Here is a 26,312-nt window from a genome sequence, read left to right as displayed (position 1 = left end):
TCATGGGACAGATTAAACTGATAATATATAAATAGGGGTACCATACCGAAAAATTTTTAGTCATGTTTTTTCAACATAAAATTCAACGTTTTTTCCAGTTTTGAAAATTCCCCGCTCTTTCCAGGTTTTCAAAATTTCAAGGTTTGTTCGACACCCTGAAAAGGTATTACTACCTATGACAGATACTGAAGAGTTTCCTTGGTGCAGGAGGGATTTATCGTTAAAACATCATTTGCTATCACAAGAAATTTGATATTATACAAGAGTGTGAGTGCATTACCTGAGGTTCCACATATTTCTCAGATTTTTCCTGAGCATTTAACAACATCTGTAATGCTATGCCTGCCTCTACCTTGACAGGCAAGTCTTGGTCATTTAATAATGCATTTGTAGTGAGTCTGATTGCTTCAGCGAGAACTGCTTCCTGCTTAAATTTAATTTCACTGAAGTAATGGAGAACCCAGCAGGCCTGAAATGATAAATGATGTAATAAATACACAGAAAATGCATATGAAAATGGTTTATGTTTGGGGTGATTAAGAGGCGAAGCATGAAAACCTAGGTTCAAAGCAGAACAAAATAACAAAATCCAAAAGAAAGAAAAAGTGGGTCCATTACTATGTGATATTATCTTGACCCACTCCCAAGTCTTTTGACTTATTTAATAGTAAGAAAGTTACCAACAAAGAAGTCCTGTACAGAATTTTGTTTTAGTATACAATAACCCACAGCAGTTTTTCTTGAACATTTGCTGTAGCCAGCCAAACACAAGAGCAGTAATACTAGTTGTGATAATGACTTTCACTATACAGAAGTTTGGCAACAACAAACAAATGAATGGTCACACCTGAAAAGGTTTAGTTAAATGAAAATTTGAGTAGTGCAGTTAAAATAATCAACATACTTCAAGGTCTACAGAACAACGGAGTTTGGCATTCAAAATACTTTTGTTATGAACTTTGATGTTTTTTCCCCATTTTATTTGCTCACTTTCAGGAAAACAGGGTGTTCTCAATGATAATACAAGTCATGTACGAGTAAATCCATTTGTTGAGTGCTGAACCCAGACACCACCAAAAGCATCTATGATACCGAAAAAAAATCATTGCTATACATATTTGCCAAACTTAATTCTGAATCTTTTCAACAATTTTTGACGCTGCTATTGTTAGAGTACATTAAATATGCCATGGATACTTAGACTTACATGTTTCACAAGTGCTGTAAATAACTTCAGCTGGAAAACATCTTATAAACACTTTGTAGGTTTATTCACTAGTATTAACTGACTTTGTTGTAGCCACAAGCATTGGTGCAGGCAGATGTTTAAAAGGTGGTATGGATGTTTCATTACACAATTTCAATTACTACAGTCATCTCACTGCCCTTTTTTGTGTAAGGGAGATGGGGGACACCACTAAATAAGCCAAGTATCCGTTGACAATTCATAAAACTGATTCCCATAACTATATTCTACTTTTTACAGAACAACAATATCACTTGAGAATGGTCCAGGCGGCAGAAACTAGTTGTGAACAAATAAAACTAATACAGCAAAATCGAAAAAAACATTTCTTTTACTGTATTTGCAACTTATTTGTACGACTTTACAAAGATTAGGATATGAATAAGAATCAATCTGCTTTAATTTCAATACTTCTTATATTTAAACATGCTTCACTTTCTCTGACTGAAAATATCAGATACTGAGTAACTTGTAAGCCAAATCATTTCTAAAGCTGAAATTAGTTACATAATAGTACTTTTATGATGTAAAAGACAGTGTTCTACAGAATTACCCTATTATGTTAAGTTACTATCTTTTATCCACACAACTGAAATCTCTATCTGTTCATCACAAAGCTAAAAGCTTACCCTAGCTCTCATATGGCCACGAGGACTTGCAAATTCTGGAAAAACATACTGACAAAGCATACTATCCATTTCTGTCTTGTACATATTCTTCTTGATAAGAATGTCTGCCAGTGTGCCAACCTGAAAAATAATAAAATAGATTACCAATCTCTGTCACATGTCCTAACAATTCTTAACTGTTAATGATTTGCATCTTACAGCCAGGCACGCTTCATACTTTCTCAAACACATTTAATAGCAGTTCAATAGCATCAAAATTAATACGTCACTTCATATAGCATACCCTTACAATAACATCACATTAAAAACAGGCAAATGAGCTGCAACTGAGTCCAATACTTAGCAACAATGGACTGACTATTTTGTTGAAGGCTGATCCCTTGGCAAGGAAAGTTAGAAACCCACATTACACTTATATTGTGTTTTTAAATAACCCAAAATCTTACCGCATTTATGATAAACCTATCATAAAATGGTTATTTCTAGGTTATTCTTTCTGAGTGTTCATTCCTCCCCTTATTTCTACTCCATCTTTCTTAAATTGCACTTTTTGCATTTTTAAAAACTAAACTGATCACACATTTTTAGTGCTAGTAAGATTAAAAAGTGTGTAAATCTCCCCTCCACCCCCCACCCCCCCTTTTTGCTTTTGGAGGAACAGCAATATAGCAAACTACTAATCACTAGGGAAACTGACAACATGCTATCGCTGCAGACAACTGGATAATTATAGTCTTGCTTAGATGTCTTCATAGGAAGATGAACTCCTATAGAAGTTGTATTTAACAAATATATTTAAGATTTTCAGCAGACTTCTCATAAATTATTAAGTTGTCAAGAAGTTCGTTTCTCTCTCTCTCTCTCTCTCTCTCTCTCTCTCTCTCTCTCTCTCTCTCTCTCCCCCCCCCCTCTCCCCCCCCCCCCCCCCAACAACACACACTGCCTACAATTGTTATATATAACTATGCAGAATTATACCTCCCATAAAAATACCCGGAAATGTTAACAACTCATTTACTTCAACTTTTCTTTCACTCCAACTGTGAATCTACCAATCAAGAGGGGAGATTTAATATCTTTTATATCTTGGTCTCACAAAGGAAACATTCGAATTGTTAATTTGGCTTTATTTCTTTCCCTAACACTGTTAAAATCTTGCTAACAGTTCTTTCATTCCAAGCCTACCAAAGAAAATGAAGTGAAACTTTAGTTTGGTTCCAGAAATGTGTGTTTTCTTAGATGTATTATTCTTGATGCATTGGGTGTCTTCCAATTTAACACAAAATAATCACAACAAGCAGCATCTGAAGAAGTGAAAGAGTTTAGTCTCCTAAAGATTCTACTGCCATCACTAAAGCCAGAAATGACTACTGAAAATAGTACAGATCAAGCAAAGCCTTACAGACACAAGGTGTTCTGAATGTAAGACTATATTTTGCTTTACATCAAAAACTTAAGAACTGATTCAAGAAGTTTCGTACTTCATAAATTATTATTTTGTGGTATTTAATAGTCCATAACATAGTTCTTATATTTATAATGTGGATTAACACTTTATCAATAAATAACAGTAACAGCACAAGTTTAAAAAGTCTCGTTCATTTTATGGCATGAAACAGAAGCTGTATTTTGTTAGCAAAATAAAATAACACAGCAATTTTTACCTCTGTCATTTTGTGTCATTAGCAATATAATGCTGCAAGTACCTACAAAAGTTTAGTGTTAATATATTACCATCCGTGGTGCCAACCAATGCAGTTAAGGTTGTCTGGTACAATTTACTGCGAAAATTTGGCTTTATGTCCCTTGAGGTTAAACAGTTTCACACTACAGATGAAAAGCTCTCTGGTTTGCAGGCAGATAGTAATATTATTCAAGCACTCAACTTAGGCCAAACGATTATCACATAAAAAATAAATACATAAGTAAAATGGAGAAACAGATCCTTACACCGTATTTGAATTTCACATGACAAGTAAAATCAAAACAAATTAACTTATGACTGCATATAATCTAAAAAACATGAAAGATTATATCTGTACCATGTGTAAGGCACCATCTTTCTGTCTTGGATCAGCATTTGGTGATGTCAGTACTTGCATTATGAAATGCATTGTCTTCTGTAACATGTCCTTCCTTTTCTTGCACGCTGTGTGCAAGAGTGTTTGGGCTGCAGTCACAGGTGATACAAAATCTTCAAAAATGTCTGAAGGAAACCAATACAGTATTATTATTATTATTATTATTATTATCGAAGCACTACATCTCTGATACATTAGTATAACTCACAAGAAAACGTGTGTGTGTGTGTGTGTGTGTGTGTGTGTGTGTGTGTGTGTGTGTGTGTGTGTGCGCGCGTGCGCAAATTAATAAAGGAATTTTATCCATGGTAGTAAGATCAAGTTCTTTGTTCTATAAATGACGGCAGCAGAGTAACAAATACATGACCCACACAAAAACCACAGTGCATCATATTATTCACTTCAGAAGTACTCACCAAATTTTACTCTGATGTATTCATATGGATCAGTATTCCACAACTCTTCATCAGCTTGTGAATATGACAAGGCAGGAAAAATAACATCCTGAACGATAGCAAACATATGTGGTTTTAGGAACTTCCACGAAAATGCATGACCAATACTAGAAAAAAAGTAAAAACATTATTAAAATGTTAGCAGAATGAAAAGTTACATATCTATCAAAAATTATCTTGTAATAAAAATGAATGATAAAAAACAATTTTATTTTCAGCATGTGACTAGGAATTCTTCATATCTGACACAGATCATCATTTACTATTATGTAACAACTTAATGAAATTCCACAAAAATTACTCATCATTACTGACACATTCCAAGAAACTGTGAAAATCAACTTCTGTGAGGTATATCCACAAGTTTGGAGATGGGATCACTTTTAATTTACATATTTATTAAAACAAATTAGAACTTTGGAATGATCATCTGCACATTTATAAAATTGCAGAAAATATTTCTAGAGAGTAATTCTCTTAAAAAGGGGAGGCCAACATTTATTTTTCCTACGAGAAGCTACCATTTATCAGAAACTTTTTGGTGACTAAAGAGAGCTCCGCAGTTTAATAATCTTCTAAAATGTTTGCATGTCAAGAAGTACCTAAAGTTTTCACACCTGAGCTAAGACAGCAAATGGAAACACACTGCACAAACTTAACAAACCTCTGCAAATAAAGTTCCTAATCAGAAATGTTAAATGAAAAGCCTACAAACATTGCAAAATGTAATAATCTCAATAACACTAAAAAATTGCACTTGATTCCCCAAAGATCCAAGTGTTTAACCATCAATATAAAACCAAACTACTTCAAAATCAGTAAAACGAAAAAACTCTTCACATATTAAGGGAACACACAATTTTTTTTAATTTATCAACTACTTACCCCAAGTTTATGTAATTTAGAGTGAGCTGAACAACTCTTGGAGAGACATATATCTTCCTTCTGTAATGGTCAAGAACTTTCAATAAAACTTCTAGTATACCAGCAGAAAATGTTTTCAAGTACCACTCAGCAAATTCCTTATATTCTTTAGTAACATTTCCTGGGCTCCCATATCTGGAAAAAAATGAATTCACACAACAAGTGAAACAATAAACAATGGTAACTGCTAAATTAAAGGCAACACAGTTAACTGCAATACTCCCTTCCATTTCCTAAGAGCTTACATTCCCATTCAGAAAGTTTTATTACCATGATCATTATAAACTCTTAAAGGGAATAAATAGAGCAGAACTTACAGTCATCATAACTTGTGATGCTAACAGTAAAACCAAATGTTTCCACTCTTGGTAATGCACTTTTATATACGAAATAATTAATAAATTTGGAGAATACTTTTACTGCCCATGGTAAACACAGGGTAGATTTTCTGTTAACACAACATAGTGCTCTCGCATTGATAGCCAAGCACGTTAAAGTGACCATATGGTTCATTCTAGGCATAATAGGGAAGGAACCTGGCACTGAAACTGCACTGGTATTGACGGATGAAAGAATGGAGAACACAGTGCTGCCACTGACCAAGAATTCGTGCAACATTTACATTAAGAAAACCACATCAAAGAGATGGTAATTTATTCCATTATTTCACTTACAGGAACATGGGAGAAATTGCCTTCATGTAAGCTACCCTCAGCAGTACTACTCTCTCCTCCAAACTGTAACTCATCTATTATCTTTCTCCCTCTTTTTCCCCCCACAGATACTAATGCTACGATGATAGAATGTCATGTGTGTGTTCTCTTGCATTTCTTAGCATTTGCCATCCTTTTCATCTCCCCTTTTACACACACACACACACACACACACACACACACACACACACACACACACACACACTCTTCTTACTATATTATCCAACTGTTCAATACACATCCTTTATTATGTTGTCTGATCATCAAAATATTCTGCTGGGTTTTTTGCCTTTAAGTTATTAATAAATTTGTAACATGAAAGAAGATCCCAAGCAGATGTCGGCACAGTTGCCAGCTTTCAACCACAGCTTCAGGCGAAACAATGTCTTCTACAGAGATGTGACACCAATGAGGCATTGTCGTATAGACCTGGACAAAACTACATTAAGTGATAGAACGGCACGCAAAGTGGCCATGTCAAGCCCAATGCAGTTGTCCGAGATCATCTTTCGTTGTCTCTACTACAGCAATAGCAATTCAGTTTAAAGAGCCGAACGTCATTCAAATAATGGACTCTATATAAAAAAGTAAGAGTTTGTTAGTACATAAAAGGTGACAATAAAAAATAGAACACACTGAAATAATCAAACATTTTTTCAATAACTTGAACAATCGACCTAGCAAGAAACTAAGTCTCTTGAGTGAGTCACTGTCTAATGTAAGTTTAAAAGGTGTTTAATAGTGGCACTGTGACTATGTGACTTCTGTGACAGAGTGTTCATTTGTGGGAGCTGTGCTTCATGAATGTGTGTGTTTCCTATTTCAGAAGCAGCCTTTTTGGCCAAAAGCTTAAATGTACGCCGAAGTGACAAAAGTCAGGCAACACGTCCTAATATTGTATTGGACCCCTTTTGGCTGCCGCAGAGCAGCAGCTTGAGATGGCACAGACTCCACACGTTATCAGAAGTTCCCAGTAGGAATATTGTGCTGTGCTGCCTCTATAACCATCCATAACTACGGAAGTGTTGGAGGTGCAGGACTGTGCGTGAAACTGACCTCGCGATATGTCCCATAACTGTTTGATTGGATTCATATCAGGCAAGCTGGCTGGCCAAATCATTTGCTCGAATTGTCCAGAATCTTGTTCAAACACTAACACTGTGGCCCGGTCACATGGTGCATTGTCAGCCAAAAAAATGAAATCCCTGAATGACTGCAAATGGTCTCCAAGTAGCCGAACATAACCATGACCAGTCAATGATCAGTTCGGATGGACCAGAGAATCCGGTCCATTCCATGTTTACACAGCCCACACCATTATGGAGTCACCACCAGCTTGCAAAGTGCCTTGTTGACAACTTGGATCCATGGCTTCATGTTGTTTCCACGACACTCAAACACCAGCATCAGTTCTCACCAACTGAAATTCAGACTCATCTGACAAGGTCACGGTTTTCCAGTCTTCTAGGGTCCAACCAATATGGTCATGAGCCAAAGAAAAGCACTGCAGGCAATGTTGTGCTGTTAAGCGAGGCACTTGCATCTGGCATCTCCTGCCATAGCACATTAATGCCAAATTTTGTTGCACTGTCTTAAATATGTATGTTGCACATCCCACATTGGTTTCTGCAGTTATTTCAAGCAGTGTTGCTTGTCTGTTAGCACTGACAAACCTATGCAAAGGCTGCCACTCTCAGTCCTCAAGTGAAAGCCATCGGCCAATGCACTGTCTGCAGTGAGAGGTAAAGCGCAAAATTTGGTATTATTGGCACACTCTTGGCACTTTGGGTCTAGGAATATTGAATTCCCCAACCATTTCCAAAATGTAATGTGCCATGTGTCTAGCTCCAACTACCATTCCGTGTTCAAAGTGTTAATTCTCATTGTGTGGTCATTACTAAGTCGGAAAGCTTTTCACACAGATCGCTTGAGTACAAATGACAGCTCTGCCAATGCACTGCTCTTTAATACCTTGCGTACACAATACTACCACCAGCCGCATATGTGCATACTGCTATCCAATGAATTTTGTGACCTCAGTGTATAGCAGTCTCTTTGTGCCTCTCTGTGACTCAACGTCTCTTCTATATGGTGAATAGCAACTTATCCTTTTCAAAATACTGGTCTACTATTGCTGCAAGTTCTTTAAACTCCTGTCACATCTGCAACTTAGTTGATATGGTCTCCCACAGCAAAATATCTCCTTACCATCATTTTGCAAAGAGAAAAATGGTGACCTGGATATCCTACACATGCTTCGCTGGTGGATACATTCCATGGATACTTTGAAATGTGCTCTGCAAATCAGAGTAGTTGAGAACAATCTCTGGATGATCACATCTCATCTGCCTAAGAGTAATGAGGGTTATATGGAACTTGGCATCACAGATATTGAATTCTGCGGGTGGGTTGTGTTGTGTAAGACTCTGTACACAAGAGTAAGTAGGAGATTCACTTTTATTTCTCGAAGCAAACAAAGACTTATTACAAATAATACATTAAGAAACAGAATCCCACTCATACAACAGCAAATAGAATGAGGCTTGCTGTACTAAGCACAAACAATCGTGTCATCATGATAAGGCTCCAGGTGCAGTGGGCTATGGTCTGTCACTGGCTGTCCTATACTGCGGTGGCAGAGTGCGCTCATGGTACCGAGCTGCTGGAGAAATGGCTCAGTGAGCCCACTCAATTCCACTAACAATCTTAAAGACACCAGGAGGGTGATATCAACACTCAACACCTGATGCCACAGGCTAATTCTTAGGACACACTCTTTGGAAACAATGCAATAATCAGCTGCTTCTCCTTGCTTGAAGTTGTCCGTAAACTACAATTTTGTCACAGTACATGTTTGAAGTACAGTATAATCTACCCTTAACACTTGGCTGCCCCCAAAGTGCTTGCTACATGCCATGCTGAGGGCTGTGTCGTTATTGCCTAATGCATCTACCTACACTAATGCCCTGTGTTTATAGATCTATCTGGGTTGTGGCTGCCCAAGTGGCCTATTTCGTCCTGTGCTAAATATTTCTGGATTGCTTTCTGAAAAATCTCCTCCTGTCACTCTAAGATTAATCATCGCTCACACTAACAGTATTATATGTGAAAAACTAAGTTTCCAACTTTAGGCTTCTCTCCAAGTTAACAGTTGTTACAAACCCAGAGAGATGTAAAGGTGGCTTTTCCTTGCATAGTTTCTGATTTGGTGTTGGTAACACATTGCAGAAGTTGTGTAAGTTAAGCCAACACACAAATGCATGGTTTGCTGGAAACAAAGTGCTTCAAGAAACCAGATATAAACGCAAAACTTGGATAACTTTTGGAAAAGGCTTCTCACAGTTCACTGAACTGTATCATCACAGCATTGTTACCTGCTGGCTTTTCTGTTACTAATGTTTATTGAACTGTTACTAACCTGGGTAGAAAATAATCATTTAAAATACACAGGCTGAGAACATGAAAAAGAACTTTATACAATTTTGGTGTCTTCATTATCTCTCTGAAAGATCTTAACAGCATATCAAGCCTGTTAACTAAACCAATACTAAAGTTATATTTTACAGTGCATTACAGGTTCGTAATTTCCTTTGCAGTATTCCTGTTGGCCTTTTCCACCTCAAGCATTTCTGGCATCACACGTGCACACATCACTTTTTTCACACCATTGAATGGCAAGCACTGTATTATGGGACATGCTGAGAAACTGAATATTATTCAATTGTTTAAAAATCAAAAAGACAATTTATTTATGAAAAATTCACAAATTTATAGATATAGATCAAACACTATTTTTGAATGCAGTCATCTTCGTTCTCAATACACCTGAGAGCCGAGGGACTGCTTTTGTCAAGAGTTTCCCGCTGACTTTTCGGTCCATTGTTTGACGGCATTGTGGACTTCATCAGTATGAAATCTTTTTCCATCCATAAACAATTTCAGTGATACAAAAAGGTGAAAATCTGAAGGTGCCAGGTCAAGTGTGACCAAGTTGGTTGGTTGATCTCTAAATCTAGTTAAGTTTTTTTGTAGCACTAGCTACATGGTGCAGTGTAACATGATGTTCTACGGGTAACATGTTACATTTTTATCCTCTAGGCCCATGAAAGATTTTCATGAAGGTTGAAGCCGTAGTCTCAGGTAATGTGGGGCATCCCAGTGCGTGTGCTATCATTTTATGGATGTTCAGGTGAAGTGCAAGTCACGCCAGCTCCAAACATCGCCAATGTGCGATGACGAGTGAACTCTTACACGTAAGGTTGAGCCCTTTTTCTTTAGTTCGATATCACCTTGGAGGCCAAGAAGCAAAGCAGTACATGCAAGAATGTAAATGGGTGGGCGTGGGGGGGAGAGCGAAGTTTAAAATTGTAATGTTCCTTCCAGGACATTTACAAGGAACTGGTTATGTCATATGTGAGCACTCTACTTGTGTTTTCTTCATTCTGTTATTCCCCTAAATGACGTTTCATCAGCAATTCTTTGCAGGACTTCCAGCATGGCAGCTTTATCTGACTTGCTGTATCTTCTACAGGCAGCATCATCATAGTTGCATTTTTGCTAAATGTTCATCTTACACGGTCATATAATGCTAAGATCCAAATGCTCTTATTAAACGCCTTTTTCCTTAGTTTATATTTATGTTGTTTGAACAAAGCATTGTTCCTTTCGTAATGAAGACTGGCATTGCTTCTCTAATTCTTTGTTTTACATCTTCTTTGCTTCTTCCATTATTAGTTATTTTACTTTCTAAATATTTTTACAACACACTTTTGTCTGCTTTATTTTATTTCCTCTAATTTTGATGTTTATTTCTTTTGATTCCTTTAAGCATACAATTATCTCCGTCTTTGAGCTTTTGGACATTTATTTCATCTGGATCTATCACAGCTACGACTTCTGTAAACCTAAGCATATTCATTCTTTCATACAGTATTCTTTGCACTTGTTTGTTGCACATTCTGCATTGATACTGAATAGCGAAGGAGACAGATTGCATCAGTGTCTAATGGCTTTAATAATTATGGTTTCTTTTGTGCATTTCTGATCTCCACTATCACTCTAATTTAATGATTTTTACACTTTTTGTCAGTTGACAATGAGGAATGCTTTCCTGCACATCCTGCTACAATGGTTACCAATCAACCAATCTCATTTAGGCACTTCTGGGTGTTTCAAACAGGCATATTATACTGCACCTTGATTGCTATTATTATTCTTGACCTGTATTAGATGCTGTAACTGAAACTTTGCCTCAAAGAGTCTGAGTATAATCATGTAGTAGTAAAATATACAATGCTCACTGAAAAAGGAATGATGCAACCAAACTTTGACAACTGGGTAACAAAAGAAGTTGTTCTGAAAAACTAGCTACATGGTGCAGTGTAACATGATGTTCTATGGGTAACATGTTACATTTTTATCCTCTAGGTCCATGAAAAGATTTTCATGAAGGTTGAAGCCGTAGTCTCAATCATCAAACCAGCCGACATAAACCACTTAACAAAAGTTATAGTTCTCATGACAACTGCTTTGTTTACTTTGCCAACTCTCAACCTTCCTTACTGTCACCTTTAAATCAAACCTAAAACTCTGTTTACACCATAAGTCAATCTGTCACTACAATTTACATTCCAAATAATTATTGTAGTGGCAAAATAAATATCAAATGTTCTGCTCAATCTCTCTTTGCACACATGCGAACAGGATAACATCACCCCAAGTGTAAGCCGATATCCAGAACTGTGACATTCTACCCATCCAAATGCATATAAATATTCACATAACCTAATTAACCTAACGTCAGGATTAAAACTTGGACGAAACCTCACTGATGTAGAGAAGGATAATGATGATTTTGCACCACATGCGATTTGTTGTTGCTGTTCCACAGGGGCGAGATACAAGTTTAAATTAGTGTCCAAAATACACTTTCTGAAGACTTTTAAACGACTGAGCTTTTCTTGTTACAAATCTCAACAGCTCCTCATCTGCATGGACACCCTAAATAAGGTTTCAGTAAATGCCACAGCCCAGTGGTCATTCATTTTTCTCTCAGGAATGGATTACCTCCTAGTCTCATGTTGACTTACATCTTAGGATGGAAGCATTAAGATGCAGCAAAAATAAATACACCTCCACTAAACGTGATGAAGTGAAATGTTTCACAAATATTGACAAAACTAGTTAACTCTGATGTACACATACCATAAGCTGAAAGCTTAGTAATATTTTGAAGTCTTGTTTATGTGCCTATGGAGCACTTAACACATCTAGCTATACTCTCTTCCATCTCCTTTGTTCCTCCTGTTTCTGATATGCATATTAAAGATTAAGCGTCAAATCCAATAGGAGCACAAGTATGTAGAGTCCAACTAAAGGCTTAATAATGATTAATTACACGGGCCAATGATGGAAAAACTTTTTTGCTGAAAATACCTTATACTTATGTTTTTAGGATGGTAAATCCAAATATGACAAAAACTGTATCACCCACTATTTCTTCACATTTTACAGTTAAATTTATTAAATTAAGTGATTTTTTAAAGAATTTAACAGCTTTTATATAGTTAAAATAATTTAAAAAGGGAAAAAGGTTGATTCTATTTTTGTGTTATCAGATGGTGTTTTGTTTACTGTCAACCTAACCTCACTCTCCCATTTCCTGTACATGTGCTCAGTACAATGTCAAATCATGGTTGGTTTAAGAACCATGAAAGAAGGTTGTATACATGGAAGAACCCTGGAGATACTGAAAGGTATCAGATAGATTATATAATGGTAAGACAGAGATTTAGGAACCAGGTTTTAAATTGTAAGACATTTCCAGGGGCAGATGTGGACTCTGACCACAATCTATTGGTTATGACCTGTAGATTAAAACTGAAGAAACTGGAAAAAAGGTGGGAATTTAAGGAGATGGGACCTGGATAAACTGACTAAACCAGAGGTTGTACAGAGTTTCAGTGGGAGCATAAGGGAACAATTTACAGGAATGGGGGAAAGAAATACAGTAGAAGAAGAATGGGTAGCTTTGAGGGATGAAGTAGTGAAGGCAGCAGAGGATCAAGTAGGTAAAAAGACGAGGCCTAGTAGAAATCCTTGGGTAACAGAAGAAATATTGAATTTAATTGATGAAAGGAGAAAATATAAAAATGCAGTAAATGAAGCAGGCAAAAAGGAATATAAACGTCTCAAAAATGAGATCGACAGGAAGTGCAAAATGGCTAAGCAGGGATGGCTAGAGGACAAATGTAAGGATGTAGAGACTTATCTCACTAGGGGTAAGATAGATACTGCCTACAGGAAAATTAAAGAGACCTTTGGAGATAAGAGAACGACTTGTATGAATATCAAGAGCTCGGATGGAAACCCAGTTCTAAGCAAAGAAGGGAAAGCAGAAAGGTGGAAGGAGTATATAGAGGGTCTATACAAGGGCGATGTACTTGAGAACAATATTATTGAAATGGAACAGGACGTAGATGAAGATGAAATGGGAGATACGATACTGCGTGAAGAGTTTGACAGAGCTCTGAAAGACATGAGTCGAAACAAGGCCCCGGGAGTAGACAACATTCCATTGGAACCACTGACGGCCTTGGGAGAGCCAGTCCTGACAAAACTCTACCATCTGGTGAGCAAGATGTATGAAACAGGCGAAATACCCTCAGACTTCAAGAAGAATATAATAATTCCAATCCCAAAGAAACCAGGTGTTGACACATGTGAAAATTACCGAACAATCAGTTTAATAAGCCACAGCTGCAAAATACTAACACAAATTCTTTACAGACGAATGGAAAAACTAGTAGAAGCCGACCTCAGGGAAGATCACTTTGGATTCCGTAGAAACACTGGAACACGTGAGGCAATACTGACCTTACGACTTATCTTAGAAGAAAGATTAAGGAAAGGCAAACCTATGTTTCTAGCATTTGTAGACTTAGAGAAAGCTTTTGACAATGTTGACTGGAATACTCTCTTTCAAATTCTAAAGGTGGCAGGGGTAAAATACAGGGAGCGAAAGGCTATTTACAATTTGTACAGAAACCAGATGGCAGTTATAAGAGTCTAGGGACATGAAAGGGAAGCTGTGGTTGGGAAGGGAGTGAGACAGGGTTGTAGCCTCTCCCCAATGTTATTCAATCTGTACATTGAGCAAGCAGTAAAGGAAACAAAAGAAAAATTCGGAGTAGGTTTTAAAATCCATGGAGAAGAAATAAAAACTTTGAGGTTCGCCGATGACATTGTAATTCTGTCAGAGGCAGCAAAGGACTTGGAAGAGCAGTTGAATAGAATGGACAGTGTCTTGAAAGGAGGATATAAGATGAACATCAACAAAAGCAAAACGAAGATAATGGAATGTAGTCGAATTAAGTTGGGTAATGCTGAGGGAATTAGATTAGGAAATGAGACACTTAAAGTAGTAAAGGAGTTTTGCTATTTGGGGAGCAAAATAACTGATGATGGTCGAAGTAGAGAGGATATAAAATGTAGACTGGCAATGGCAAGGAAAGCTTTTCTGAAGAAGAGAAATTTGTTAACATCGAGTTAGATTTAAGTGTCAGGAAGCCATTTCTGAAAGTATTTGTATGGAGTGTAGCCATGTATGGAAGTGAAACATGGACGATAAATAGTTTGGACAAGAAGAGAATAGAAGCTTTCGAAATGTGGTGCTACAGAAGAATGCTGAAGATTAGATGGGTAGACCACATAACTAATGAGGACGTATTGAATAGGATTGGGGACAAGAGAAGTTTGTGGCACAACTTGACCAGAAGAAGGGATCGGTTGGTAGGACATGTTCTGAGGCATCAAAGGATCACCAATTTAGTACTGGAGGGCAGCGTGGAGGGTAAAAATAGTAGAGGGAGACCAAGAGATGAATACACTAAGCAGATTCAGAAGGATGTAGGTTGCAGTAGGTACTGGGAGATGAAGAGGCTTGCACAGGATAGAGTAGCATGGAGAGCTGCATCAAACCAGTCTCAGGACTGAAGATCACAACAACAACAATGAAAGAAAAAGCTGAATTGTTTGGCTCTAGATTAAAAGAAAAGAACTTATTGGCAGTTGGAATCTCCATATACATGTATACAAAGAGAGAGAGGGGCAATTTTCCAAGTTTTTTCAACAAGAAGGTGATTTAGTGTACTGCTCAGACATTCCCGGTCTGATGAGTTTGGTATTTAATACAAAAAGGAAGGCTGCAGGCACTTTATTGATTCATCCAAAAACTAGTTTACAGGCTGTTTTATTACACAGTGGTAACATGAATGCATCTACACCTGTTGGACATTCTGTACATATGAAAGAAAGCTTTGAAAACCTAGAAATAGTGCTAAATAAAATAGGCTATTCAGCTCATGGTTGGATGAAATGTGGCGATCTAAAAGTAACATGCATGCTAAGGTTAGCAAGGTGGCTATACCAAATTTCCATGTCTCTTGTGTGAATGGGACAGTAGGGCTAGGGGTGACCACTGATGCAGAAAGAACTGGCCTGTGAGGGAGTCTTTAAAACCTGGTGAGAAGAACATTCTACGCAAAAACCTTGTAGATCCAAAGAACATACTCCCACCACCTCTACATCTAGTTAGGCCTAACGAAATAGTTTGTAAAGGCTTTACCTAAAGATGGACCATGTTTTAAGTATCACTGGCAAAAGTTTCCACACATTTCAGAAGCTAAACTAAAAGAACGCATCTTTGTCGGACCTGACATTAGAAAATTGATGTTTGATGTTAACTTTGAATCCACAATGACCTTAAATGAAAAATAAGCATGGATATCATTCAAGCAAGTCATAATAAAGTTATTAGGACATGAAAAAGACCACGAATGTGTTTCTATTATAGCTACGATGTTAAACTAGTTTAAAACTTCAGAATGTTTAATGAGCCTGAAAGTTCACTTTTTGAACAGTCGCCTTGATTACTTCCCGGACAATATGAGAGATGTTAGTGAGGAGCAAGGAGAGCATTTTCACCAGGACATTAAAAGGATGGAAAAATGCTACTAAGGCCGCTGGAACACCAACATGATGAGGAACTACTGTTGGTCACTTCAGTGAGAAATTCAGCAAGCAACTCATCGTAGAAAAAGCTACACAAGAAACTTCAAGGAAAAAAGGGAAAGAAAATACAAACCAATTTTAGCTGACAAGTGAAACCTCTATTATCGTTTTAACTAGCTTACTGTAAATACAAACCATGCTTATGTTGTAACAAAGCATTTCTTTAATTTCCCCGTTTACTGTATAGCATACAATTTCTATACTATATAATAAAAAAGCATATTGCTTGAAAACTATGGGTGATACAAAAGAACTAAGGCTATATTTGGATTCAGCTCATAAAAATCCATAAAGATCAACTATCAAAGTAAAAAATGTTTTTTTTCATTGGCACGTGTTATTAGCGGTCTCTAAAATTCACATTTTGCAACAAAAGCAAGTACAGAGCAAATTCTACCTCAAAATGCAAAACTGTGAAATTACCTAATAAATGCTAGTTTTTAGCAAACTGTATCCAAATGAGCTATTTTATCAGACACAGATTGAAAGTGTGTGTGTGTGTGTGTGTGTGTGTGTGTGTGTGTGTGTGTGTGTGTGTGTGTTTTCAGTTACTAGTATTGTCCATCACTTGACAAAACCCAAATTTGGAAAGGTAATCTGCAAAAGAACATGTACGCAAAATAAAAAGTGTATGAATGCTACAGCATCTCGATGTGTTGATATTCTGGTACCACGTCAACTGGGGGCAGTTGAATGTCTCCATTAGACACAAGCAGTGTAATGTAGCGTTGGACTCGGTTGTTGGGGCATCTTGGAACAAAGAAACATGTACATTTGTCTGCTGTGCGTAAGATGATATAATGCAGACACTTTTAACATCGCGGTTTTAGGTGGTAAATGTTTTGAACTAAGACTGCATCAAATATCAGTAGGGATTAGATTAGATTATAGATAGGAATCAGGTCTAACCTATTTCATTTATGACACTGCAAACATTGAAAGTAGAAGCTCAGGTAGGAGAAAGAGTATGGAAAGAAATTTCAGTGGCTGAAATGAAGTTATCCTCCAAATCACATTTAAGTGCCTGGCAGAGAATTCATCAAACCTACTCCATAATACCACTCATTATTCCAATCTTGTACAGCACACAGAAAACACAAAAACCTCTATCTTTCCGTGTGAGTTCTGATTTCTCTTATTTTATTATGAATATCGTTTCTCCCTATGTAGGTCAGCATCAATAAAATTATTTTCACCTTCGGAGGTGAAAGTTGGTGATCGAAATTTCATGAGAAGATTCTGCCGAAACGAAAGATGTCTGTTTTAATGATGCCCACCACAAATCCTGTATCATTTCAGTGACACACTTTCCCCTGTTTCGTTATAATACAAAATTTGCTGCCCTTCTTTGAACTTTCTCGATGTACTCCGTCAGTCCTATCTGATAAGAATCCCACACCACGCAGAAGTATTCTAAAAGAGGATGGACAAGTGTAGTGTAGGCAGCCTCTTTAGTAGGTCTGTTACATTTTCTTTGTTCGTAATTGTAATTCCTAGTTATATGTTGAATTTTTGTCCTTTAGATTTGACTGATTTATCATGAACTGTGTAATTGATGTTTAACAGATTCCTTTTAGCACTAATGTGGTTGACCTCACACTATTTGTTATTTATGATCAATTGTCAATTTTTGCACCATATAAATATCTTTTATAAATCACTTTGCAATTTGTTTCGATCTTCTGATGACTTTGTCGATAAACGACAGCATCCTCTCTAAACATAAGACCCACACTGACAAGAAATCAAGAATTCAGTCACAGAACTAGAGACCATGTTCCATAAGCAGCCAATTTCACTACAAGTCACTCGAGTGATACAGTATCAAAAGACTTCTGGAAATCTAAAAATACAGAATCAATTTGAAATCCCTTGTCAATAGCACTCAACACTTCTTGTGAGTAAAGAGGTAGTTGTGTTTTACAAGAATGATTGATGTTTTCTAAATCCATGTTGACTGTGTCAATAGACCATTCTCTTTAAGGTAATGCATTCAGTTCAAATACAATATATGATCCAAAATCCTACTGCATATCAACATTAATAATATGGGCCTGTAATTTAGTGGATCTCACTGTTTCTGGTGGAACAATCCATGTTGCTAACATTTCAGTTTAGTAATGGCTAGTGTATTTGATCATAAACTGGGCTGTGCATTGATGGTTGCCAATCCTGAGGAAGCCATATGGTGGTAGAATCATCCATGAGGCACTGAAAACTTAAGCCACACTTACAATTAGTTCGAACAAAGCAAAATCCAGGTTGGAACAGCAACTACTATGGAAAGGATAGATTATTACTCACCACAAAGATGACATGCTGAGTTGCAGACAGGCACAATGAAAAGACTGTTACACATTAAGATTTCAGCCAAAGCCTTCACAAGAAAAGAAAAAACAACCACATTCACACAAGCAAGAACAGATATCTCTCTCTCTCTCTCCCCCCCCCCCTCTCTCTCTCTCTCTCTCTCTCTCTCTCTCTCTCTCTCTCTCACACACACACACACACACACGTGCGTGCGCAAGATCACTAGCTGCTCAGGACAGACAGACAAAACACGTGGACACACACACACACACACACACACACACACACACACACACACACACCAACACGTCTCACGGTAGCAACAATCCACAGTGGAGCAGGGGAGGGACAGAAGATGTGGGCAAGGGAGGGGGGAAGAAAATCGTGCTGTCTGGTGGAGCAAGCTGGAACCAGAAATGGCAGACAAGGCTGCCTGGTGCATTGTAGGGAGGCAGTGGGGGATGGAGAGAAGGGAAAAAAAAGGGAGTGGAAGGGAGAGGAGCAGAGAAGGGGAAAGAATGGTGGGTGCATCAACAGAGAGCAGTACACAATGAGGGTGGCGGAAACTGTTGGGCGGATGGTGTGCGGACTGTTGGTTATGGTATGTTGAGGTCGGGGTGATTTCTGGAGCAGAGAATGTGTTGTAAGGATGCCATCTCTCTCAGTTCATACTACCCTCCAACTGTGGTCTTCCCTCCACCCACATAACCACACCCGGGGCCCCTTCCAGGAATTCCTTACTTCCAACTTTAACTCACCATCCTTACCTTGACATTAAGAAGACGGGAGTAAATATTATGAAAGAAATTGAAGAGAAGATGGCTGATTTTGCCGCACATGTTGCACAGTATTGTTTTTGTCTCCGACCAGGTTGTTAATGTATTAAAGGCTTTGGAAAATCACGAAAGGATTCCTTGTGCTGCTCATTGTATAAACTCAGCACTTAGCCATACTTTCGATGAAGATAACTTTTTGTTAAATCATGCCCCAAAATCGCATCAACAATAAATACTGCAAAATGCATTGTAAGGTTCATTAAGAAAAGTGGCCCCTCTCGTCTTTGAAATCATCGTTGAAACAAGAGGTCTGCACATGCTCGAACAGCTTGTACACTATGTTGGAATCCTTACACACTCAGTATAACGAAGTTGCTACTTTGCTGACGGAAAAGGACTCCACTTACAGATTGCAAAGATATCATAATGAGGTTGCAGGAAAACTGCGCATTTTATGAGAACATTTAAAGAGGCCACCGATGAATTAGAAGGCGAAAAAGAACCGGCAATCCAGTTAGTTTTCTTTGGTTTCACAAACTGCAACAAATTTGCAGTGTGAATGACACAGACTGTCAGGTGAGTAATTACTGCAGTTAAAAGCACTGTTTCATTATCATACGCGATAGATTTGTAATTAACTAGCGTAATTGATGTGTACTAACAGATATGTATTTTTTAAGAGGAGGTACAAAGGATTAAAAATCGAGCCTTGACTTTCGTTTGTGAGAAGACTGATCAGTTCCAGACATAAAATTGCTACGTCTCCTATCCGCGAATATGTTGAAATAGCATTTTACTTTCCAAGAGCTTCATGAATTCAGCTGTGTCACTTACTCGTTCTTGGTAACGTTACTTTTGTATTAAAAGAGAGAGAGAGAGAGAGAGAGAGAGAGAGAGAGAGAGAGAGAGAGAGAGAGAGAGAGAGAGAGAGACGTTTGATTTGTACAGTACAAACAGTACAGTGCAACGAGCCGGGGCGAGACGAGGTGAGACGTCAGCGGTGACCGGTCATGCTCAGATATCGACACGTGTCCGGAATCCAGACAACAGACAGGGGGCGAGTACGTGACCGAGCCGAGTCCTGTGGGGCCGGACACGAGCGGCTTGGTCCCCCCGTCAACAGACGAGCCGTGACTGGTCAAACATTGAGCATTGCAGCACTCTAATCTAGAGGCAGGGAAAATCCCTGACCCTGCCAGAAATCAAACCCATGACCTCTTGTGCGGGAAGCGAGAAAGCTACCGCAAGATCACGAGCTGCGCACACTTGTCTGGCTACTCCACCTATGAACTCTTCCAGACTGATCCAATCCTTGCTTAAAGCCTTAGGCCCTTCCCAGAACCTCTCCCCTGAATCTATCCCCCCCCCCCCCCCCCCCCTTTCAACCCTACCAAACCCCACACAACCACCTTCTAAATGCTACCTGAAATCCAATAACTAAACAATCCTGGATGCCCCACTGAAAGAATTTCGGCCCTCACTGACCAACACCTCTAACCTATTGCCTTAAATCTAGCCTCCCACATCAAAGATACCACTTCCTTTACCGATACTATACAGTCCCATCCCTTTACATCCTGGATCCCTACTCATCACTGTTGATGCTACTTCCCTACCCATCATCCCTCATGCTCATGTCTTGTCCCTTTTGAACACTACCTCTCACAATGTCTTTCAGACTCCTAAGCCACTGTCTCATTCCTCACACATCGTACTACCTGTATCCTAGCACACAATTACTCGTTTGTGAGAAAAGTATCCAAATAAATCCGCAGCACAGCCATGGGCTTCCACATGGCGACCTTCTATGCCAACCTTTTCATGGGCCCCTAAACCCCTTATCTGATTCAAGTTCATTAATATGTTCATGATCTGGACTAAGGGCTAGGACACCATATCCCCATTCCTTCACAACCACATCTTCTCTCCAATCCACTACACGTGGCCCTCCTCAGCCTAGCAGAAACCTTCCTGTATGCTTACCACTTACTCTCTGAAGGCTCCATCTACGCCTCTGACCACAGTAAACCCACCAACCACACCAGTGTTTTAACAGTTGCCATCCCTTCCACACCAAAAAATCCCTCCAATACAGCCTAGCCACCTGGGGACAGTATCTGCAGTGATGACTGTTCCCTTGCACAGTATACTGAAGGTCTCCAAACAAATCCTCCCACCACCACCAACACCCAGGAACACCCTCCTTGTCACGTGTCATCATCCTGGACTGGAACAACTGAACTACATCCTTCATGAGGGTTTCGACTACCTATCATTGTGCACTGATATGAGGCACATATTACTGAAGATCTTTTCTCACCACTTCTAAAGCTGTGTTCTATCGGCCACCCAACCTCCTGTAACATTAACATAGAGAAACTATGAACTACAGTTACCTTACTGTCCTTGGAACTAAGTCACCTCCCATAACAATGCACTGCTTAGCTCCGCCATACATGTCCTGGAAACTTGGCCCGAAGTCTTCCTTTAGAATGGTGTTCAAAAGACATGTCACGTTTTGTTGGATGCCGGGAATATCATCAAATCTCTTTCCTTTCAAAGTGAGTTTCAGTCAAGGGAATAGGAAGAAGCCTGGACGACTGAGATCCAGCGAGTATGGTGGATGTTCAAGTTGCACCACCCCCTTTCCTGCCTGGAACTGTTTGACAATATAGGCTGTGTGTGGACGAGTATTGTCGTGAACAAAAAAACCAGGAGCCTTGTGCGTACTGGGGTCTTACCCTGTGTAAACATTGCATGAAACAGGTCAAAATTTCAACGTTCCCTCAGGTAGAAATTCCTTGTGGATAATGCCTTGACTATCGAAAAAGCTGATCAGCATCACTTTGATGCATGATTTTTCGGCTCTGACATTTTTCCGACGAGGTTATGGTGGAGAATGCCATTCCATGCTTTGCCATTTCGTTTCAGAGTCATACCAGAGACACCATGTTTCATCCTCAGTGACAATACAGTTCAAAAAACTGGTTGTCACATCCATCGTTTCAACAAAATCCTGTGAAGCCTCTAAACATGCCTGCCTCTGATCAGCAGTCAAGTGATGTGACAAAAGATGCCAACACGTTTTCCTCTTCTCTAGGATATGTCCCCACGGATTTACGGTTCATCTGCAGTTCATCCACTATTATGTGCACAGTTAATCAACGGTCACACGCGCTAAATGTCCTCACTTCCTCAAAGTTTTCGTCACTGACAGCAGTCGCTGGCCATCTGCTACAAGGATTGTCAGAAACACTTTCCCAGCCTCCTCGAAAATGGGCGAACCACTCATACACACACTTCATGGACAGTGCTTGATCCCCATAAATACATACCAGCATTGCATGCGTTTCTTTCGGTGTCTTGACAAGCTTAAAACGAAACTTTAAATTGATTCTTTGCTTGTTGTTTGTCCTGTTCTCAGTTCAGAACAAACACACTAAACAAGCACTTCGTCTAATAGGTCTAACACGGAACACACACGATGTTGAACTGAACTACAGTGGGGGCAGGTTGTCAACACTAGTTGCTGCGCAGGTGCAGCATTGTGAGTCGTCAGTGTTGCCCGATCGACAATACTGACTGTCACCGAACTTAGCCAGAGGTCGTACATATAGTATATCTATGAGAAAACCTAAGCTTTCACACATAATATTGGTCTTTTTGCATGTGTTACACTTTAAGTTATATCAAACACAAATCTGCCAGTAAAATTTTAAATCATTATAAACGTCTGGTATTCTGGGACCAAAATTTTTCTACTTGGCTGGTTCTTAAAGTGTAAAGTTTGCGATTTACGAAATTCATCGCATATTGTCACATGTAACATAATTCATCTTGCGTAAAAGGTAATTTACTTTGAAAGTAACTGTTCAAAACCACCATTTGCAAAGTTTTCCCGTGACCTGATAGTAACAGTTCACTTCAACAGCGCCAGAAGATAGGAATTACTGCGTATGTGCACTAATGATGATATAGGAAGCCCTTGCTTGGTGTCTGCTCTGCTCATAAGCCTTTCATGGCATTTCTGTTTGAAGTTTCATGTGTAGTGAAGCATTGCATGACCATGTGCAACAGTGTGGCATGTTATTTGGAGGGGACATACAGAATTATTGTACTTAGCACAACTGTTTTATCATATCTTATCCAGATAAGAAAAGCAGTCTCTAGCACCGGACTGTACAACTCTAAGTACCTTAATATTTTGTTACGTGGTGATTTTAGAAGTTTTTTTTTATTTGCACTCTGCAATACTGTTATGTACCATTTCCTATCAAATTTACATCTACAGAGCACTGCAACAAAAAGCTAATAAGAAGGAATATAAATTTATTGGAGGGGGGAGGGGGGGGCACAGTCATTTGTATAGGCCAGACCAGAACTAAGAACAACAAGCTTTTCATGATTTTTCCAAACTGTATAAAAATTAACAAGATTGCCCGTGAAACCATGAAATTTTATAATTGGGAAATTGGGACTTCATACTGTACTCCACGAGTAAATATAACACCTTGTTGGAAGTTACAATGATAAAATACAGTGTGCTGACAGTCTATAATTTACTGAAGAATGGCTTTCTGTAAATTTAAGATGTAAACAAGACAAATTAAGAAACAATGCCAAGGCGAGGAGGTACCAGACAAATATTGAAACATGTCTTGCGGTCGAGAAACATTGTCTTTGACATAGGGAAGATACGTAAAATTCTGCTAAAGCTTTTCAGTGTGGTTTTAAAGAAGCCAATTTTCTTGCAGTAGCATTACTGTATTAACTCATGTTTGGTTCTTTATTATGGCACAATGAATTCAGCGAACAGCTGAAACTATAGCCAACAGTGTAGAATGGAACTTTATTTCAAATAAAATCACTGCCTGTGCAGAAAAGATTAATAAAACCAAATTTCTTTAGCAAACTGACAAGAATAACTTCATTGTTCTACAAAGTGATTAATGCTTTATTGCAAACAATGTGGAAATAAAATAAAAATCAGACAACTGAAACTAGTAACATATTCATTTGACACAATAACGAAACATAAATGCGAGTCACATGGAGGCTACTCCCTATTACAGCTTTGACTGCTCTGCGAAAGCACGAATCTGGCAGCATCTGGCTGCTTGCAGCTACTGCTTATACTTCTCTAACAGTCACACTTCAAGTAGCTAGAAACAGGGTAACACACTGCTCTTCCACACGACTTCAGCTGTGTGCATGGACGTGAGCATGCTGGCAACTTCTCCAACAAACCTATATAATTTAAACAGTTGTGACGCCATGCTCATCGTGAACAGTTTGATGTTACGAAGCATTGCACAATCTTCGTCCTAAAACCTTTGACACTTGTTGGTGTCGGCACACATTTGTTCTCACACTGTCTTTTTTTGTTCTAAATGGCACATATTCTTTGCTAATTAAGTTTATATGGGTGTTTTTCTCTCATTTATGTTTTGTTGCTGCAATATTATTCTGCAGTAGCAAACTAAACTAAAATTTCTTGTTATTACTAGTCAAAAATTTAACTCAAAATTGAAACAATGAAAAACTCCCAGAATTCTAAAAAAAAAAAAGAAGTTCCAGGGTTTTCCCCGAACGAAAAAATATCAGTTTTTTTCCTAGATATCCTCGCTGTCCCAGGGCATGTACACCCTGCTACAAGAGAAACTACTACTGGCAGCAACAAATGCGCCACCATCAACTGTATTTAACCTAACCTTTTTTCTGAACACCGTTAGATCCTTCGCAAAAATTTTGGCTGAACTTTTCTCCAGCTTTAGCCAGCTAGTGCCTAAATGATTCAAGCATCAGTGCCTTCTATTAGCAGCTCTGGTGCTTTCCTAACAAAGCTACAACAATTTACCTCTGTTGTACCGATGGTTCCTAGATCCATGTTCTTCCAGTGTTCAACCTGCACCCTTTGAGACTGAAACCCTTTTTTTATTTCCCTGAGATCCTCTAACTTAAAAACTGCCCAGTCCACAGCACACAGCTCCTGCTACCCATGTAGCCACCTCCTGCATTTAATGTATTCCTGACCTATTTAGCGAAACCCAAAACCCCGCCACCCTATGGTGCAAATCTAGAAACCTGCAGCCTACACGATCGCAGAACCGCCTGAGCCTCTGATTCACATTCTCACTTGACTCTGTACCAAAGGTCCTGACCACTATACTGCACGTGGTGAGCTCTGCATGACTGGCAGCCTTTAGCAATTCAGACAGCCACTCGAAAATAAAGAGAATTTCTTCCAATCTACAAAGTGACACACATCATCGGTACTGACTTGAGCCACCACCTGCAGTATGACTCCATCCAGTAGGCACAGAGGCCCTCTTCCCCTTCTTGGCAGTCGTCTTCCAAGGGGCCCCATAATTCGCATTAACACTGGAGCTCTGAACTATCAATTACCACCCTCTGTATCTGTCCACATCTTGTAGGCTGAGAGGTTTCCTCTGAAACAGGACAAATGACTGCATCTGGCTGAAGGACTCTGTCAGCCACAGGCAGCACCTGGAACCTGATTGTCAGACGAACTGTAGGGGCCTTAAATTCGCCCCCCACCCACACCCCAAGGCAACCTCCCACTCGACCACAGGTGATGGGTCAACCTTAATGTGAGCAGTTACTGGGCTAGACACTGGTACGAACCAACCAGCGGACTCGTGGGTCAATTTGGATGTTCACTGGATCCCCACAGCTGGTCCATAACAGTTTACCCACACACTGCAGCCTCAAACTGTGTAACCGAAGCCAAAACAGCCTGGAGCAGAGAGCAAAATGTCATCAACTCAGCTCGAATCCGCACACAATAATTACAGTCCCCATTCGTACTAAAGGTGATGGAAAACTACACCACACACTGACAAAAATGCAAGAACTGTCTAGTAAATTAGAATAACACACAGAAATTCAAAAACTAAACTACCAAAGAACACAGGTAAATAATTTGTTCCTGGTTAGGAACTTGCACAAAATTGGTTTCTTTGCAACAAAGTCGACAACACAAGAACCGTGTTGAGTAAAGTAACACACACAAGTTCTGAACTCATGTCCCCAAACCCTCAGTGCACACTCCTCTCTGCCAATGTACCAACTGATCTTTTCCTTTTG

General features: G+C 38.9%; 1 protein-coding gene across 2 annotated transcripts in view; it reads right to left on the bottom strand.

The window, feature by feature from the left end:
- Positions 1-26,312, bottom strand: part of LOC124796299 (importin-7) — a 183,057-nt gene that overhangs the window by 98,155 nt on the left and 58,590 nt on the right. For both annotated transcript variants that reach the window (XM_047260420.1, XM_047260421.1), the window contains exons 7-11: positions 5,297-5,470; positions 4,373-4,518; positions 3,918-4,081; positions 1,876-1,995; positions 281-469 (exon numbers count right to left, since the gene is read on the bottom strand). In XM_047260420.1, coding sequence (XP_047116376.1) covers positions 281-469; positions 1,876-1,995; positions 3,918-4,081; positions 4,373-4,518; positions 5,297-5,470 — 793 coding nt within the window. The remainder of the gene's footprint in view (positions 1-280; positions 470-1,875; positions 1,996-3,917; positions 4,082-4,372; positions 4,519-5,296; positions 5,471-26,312) is intronic.

The sequence above is a fragment of the Schistocerca piceifrons genome, chromosome 4 (genome assembly GCF_021461385.2).
Source record: "Schistocerca piceifrons isolate TAMUIC-IGC-003096 chromosome 4, iqSchPice1.1, whole genome shotgun sequence".
NCBI lineage: Eukaryota > Metazoa > Arthropoda > Insecta > Orthoptera > Acrididae > Schistocerca > Schistocerca piceifrons.
Note: the sequence above shows the minus strand (reverse complement) of the source record. Positions and strands in the feature narration are given on the sequence as shown.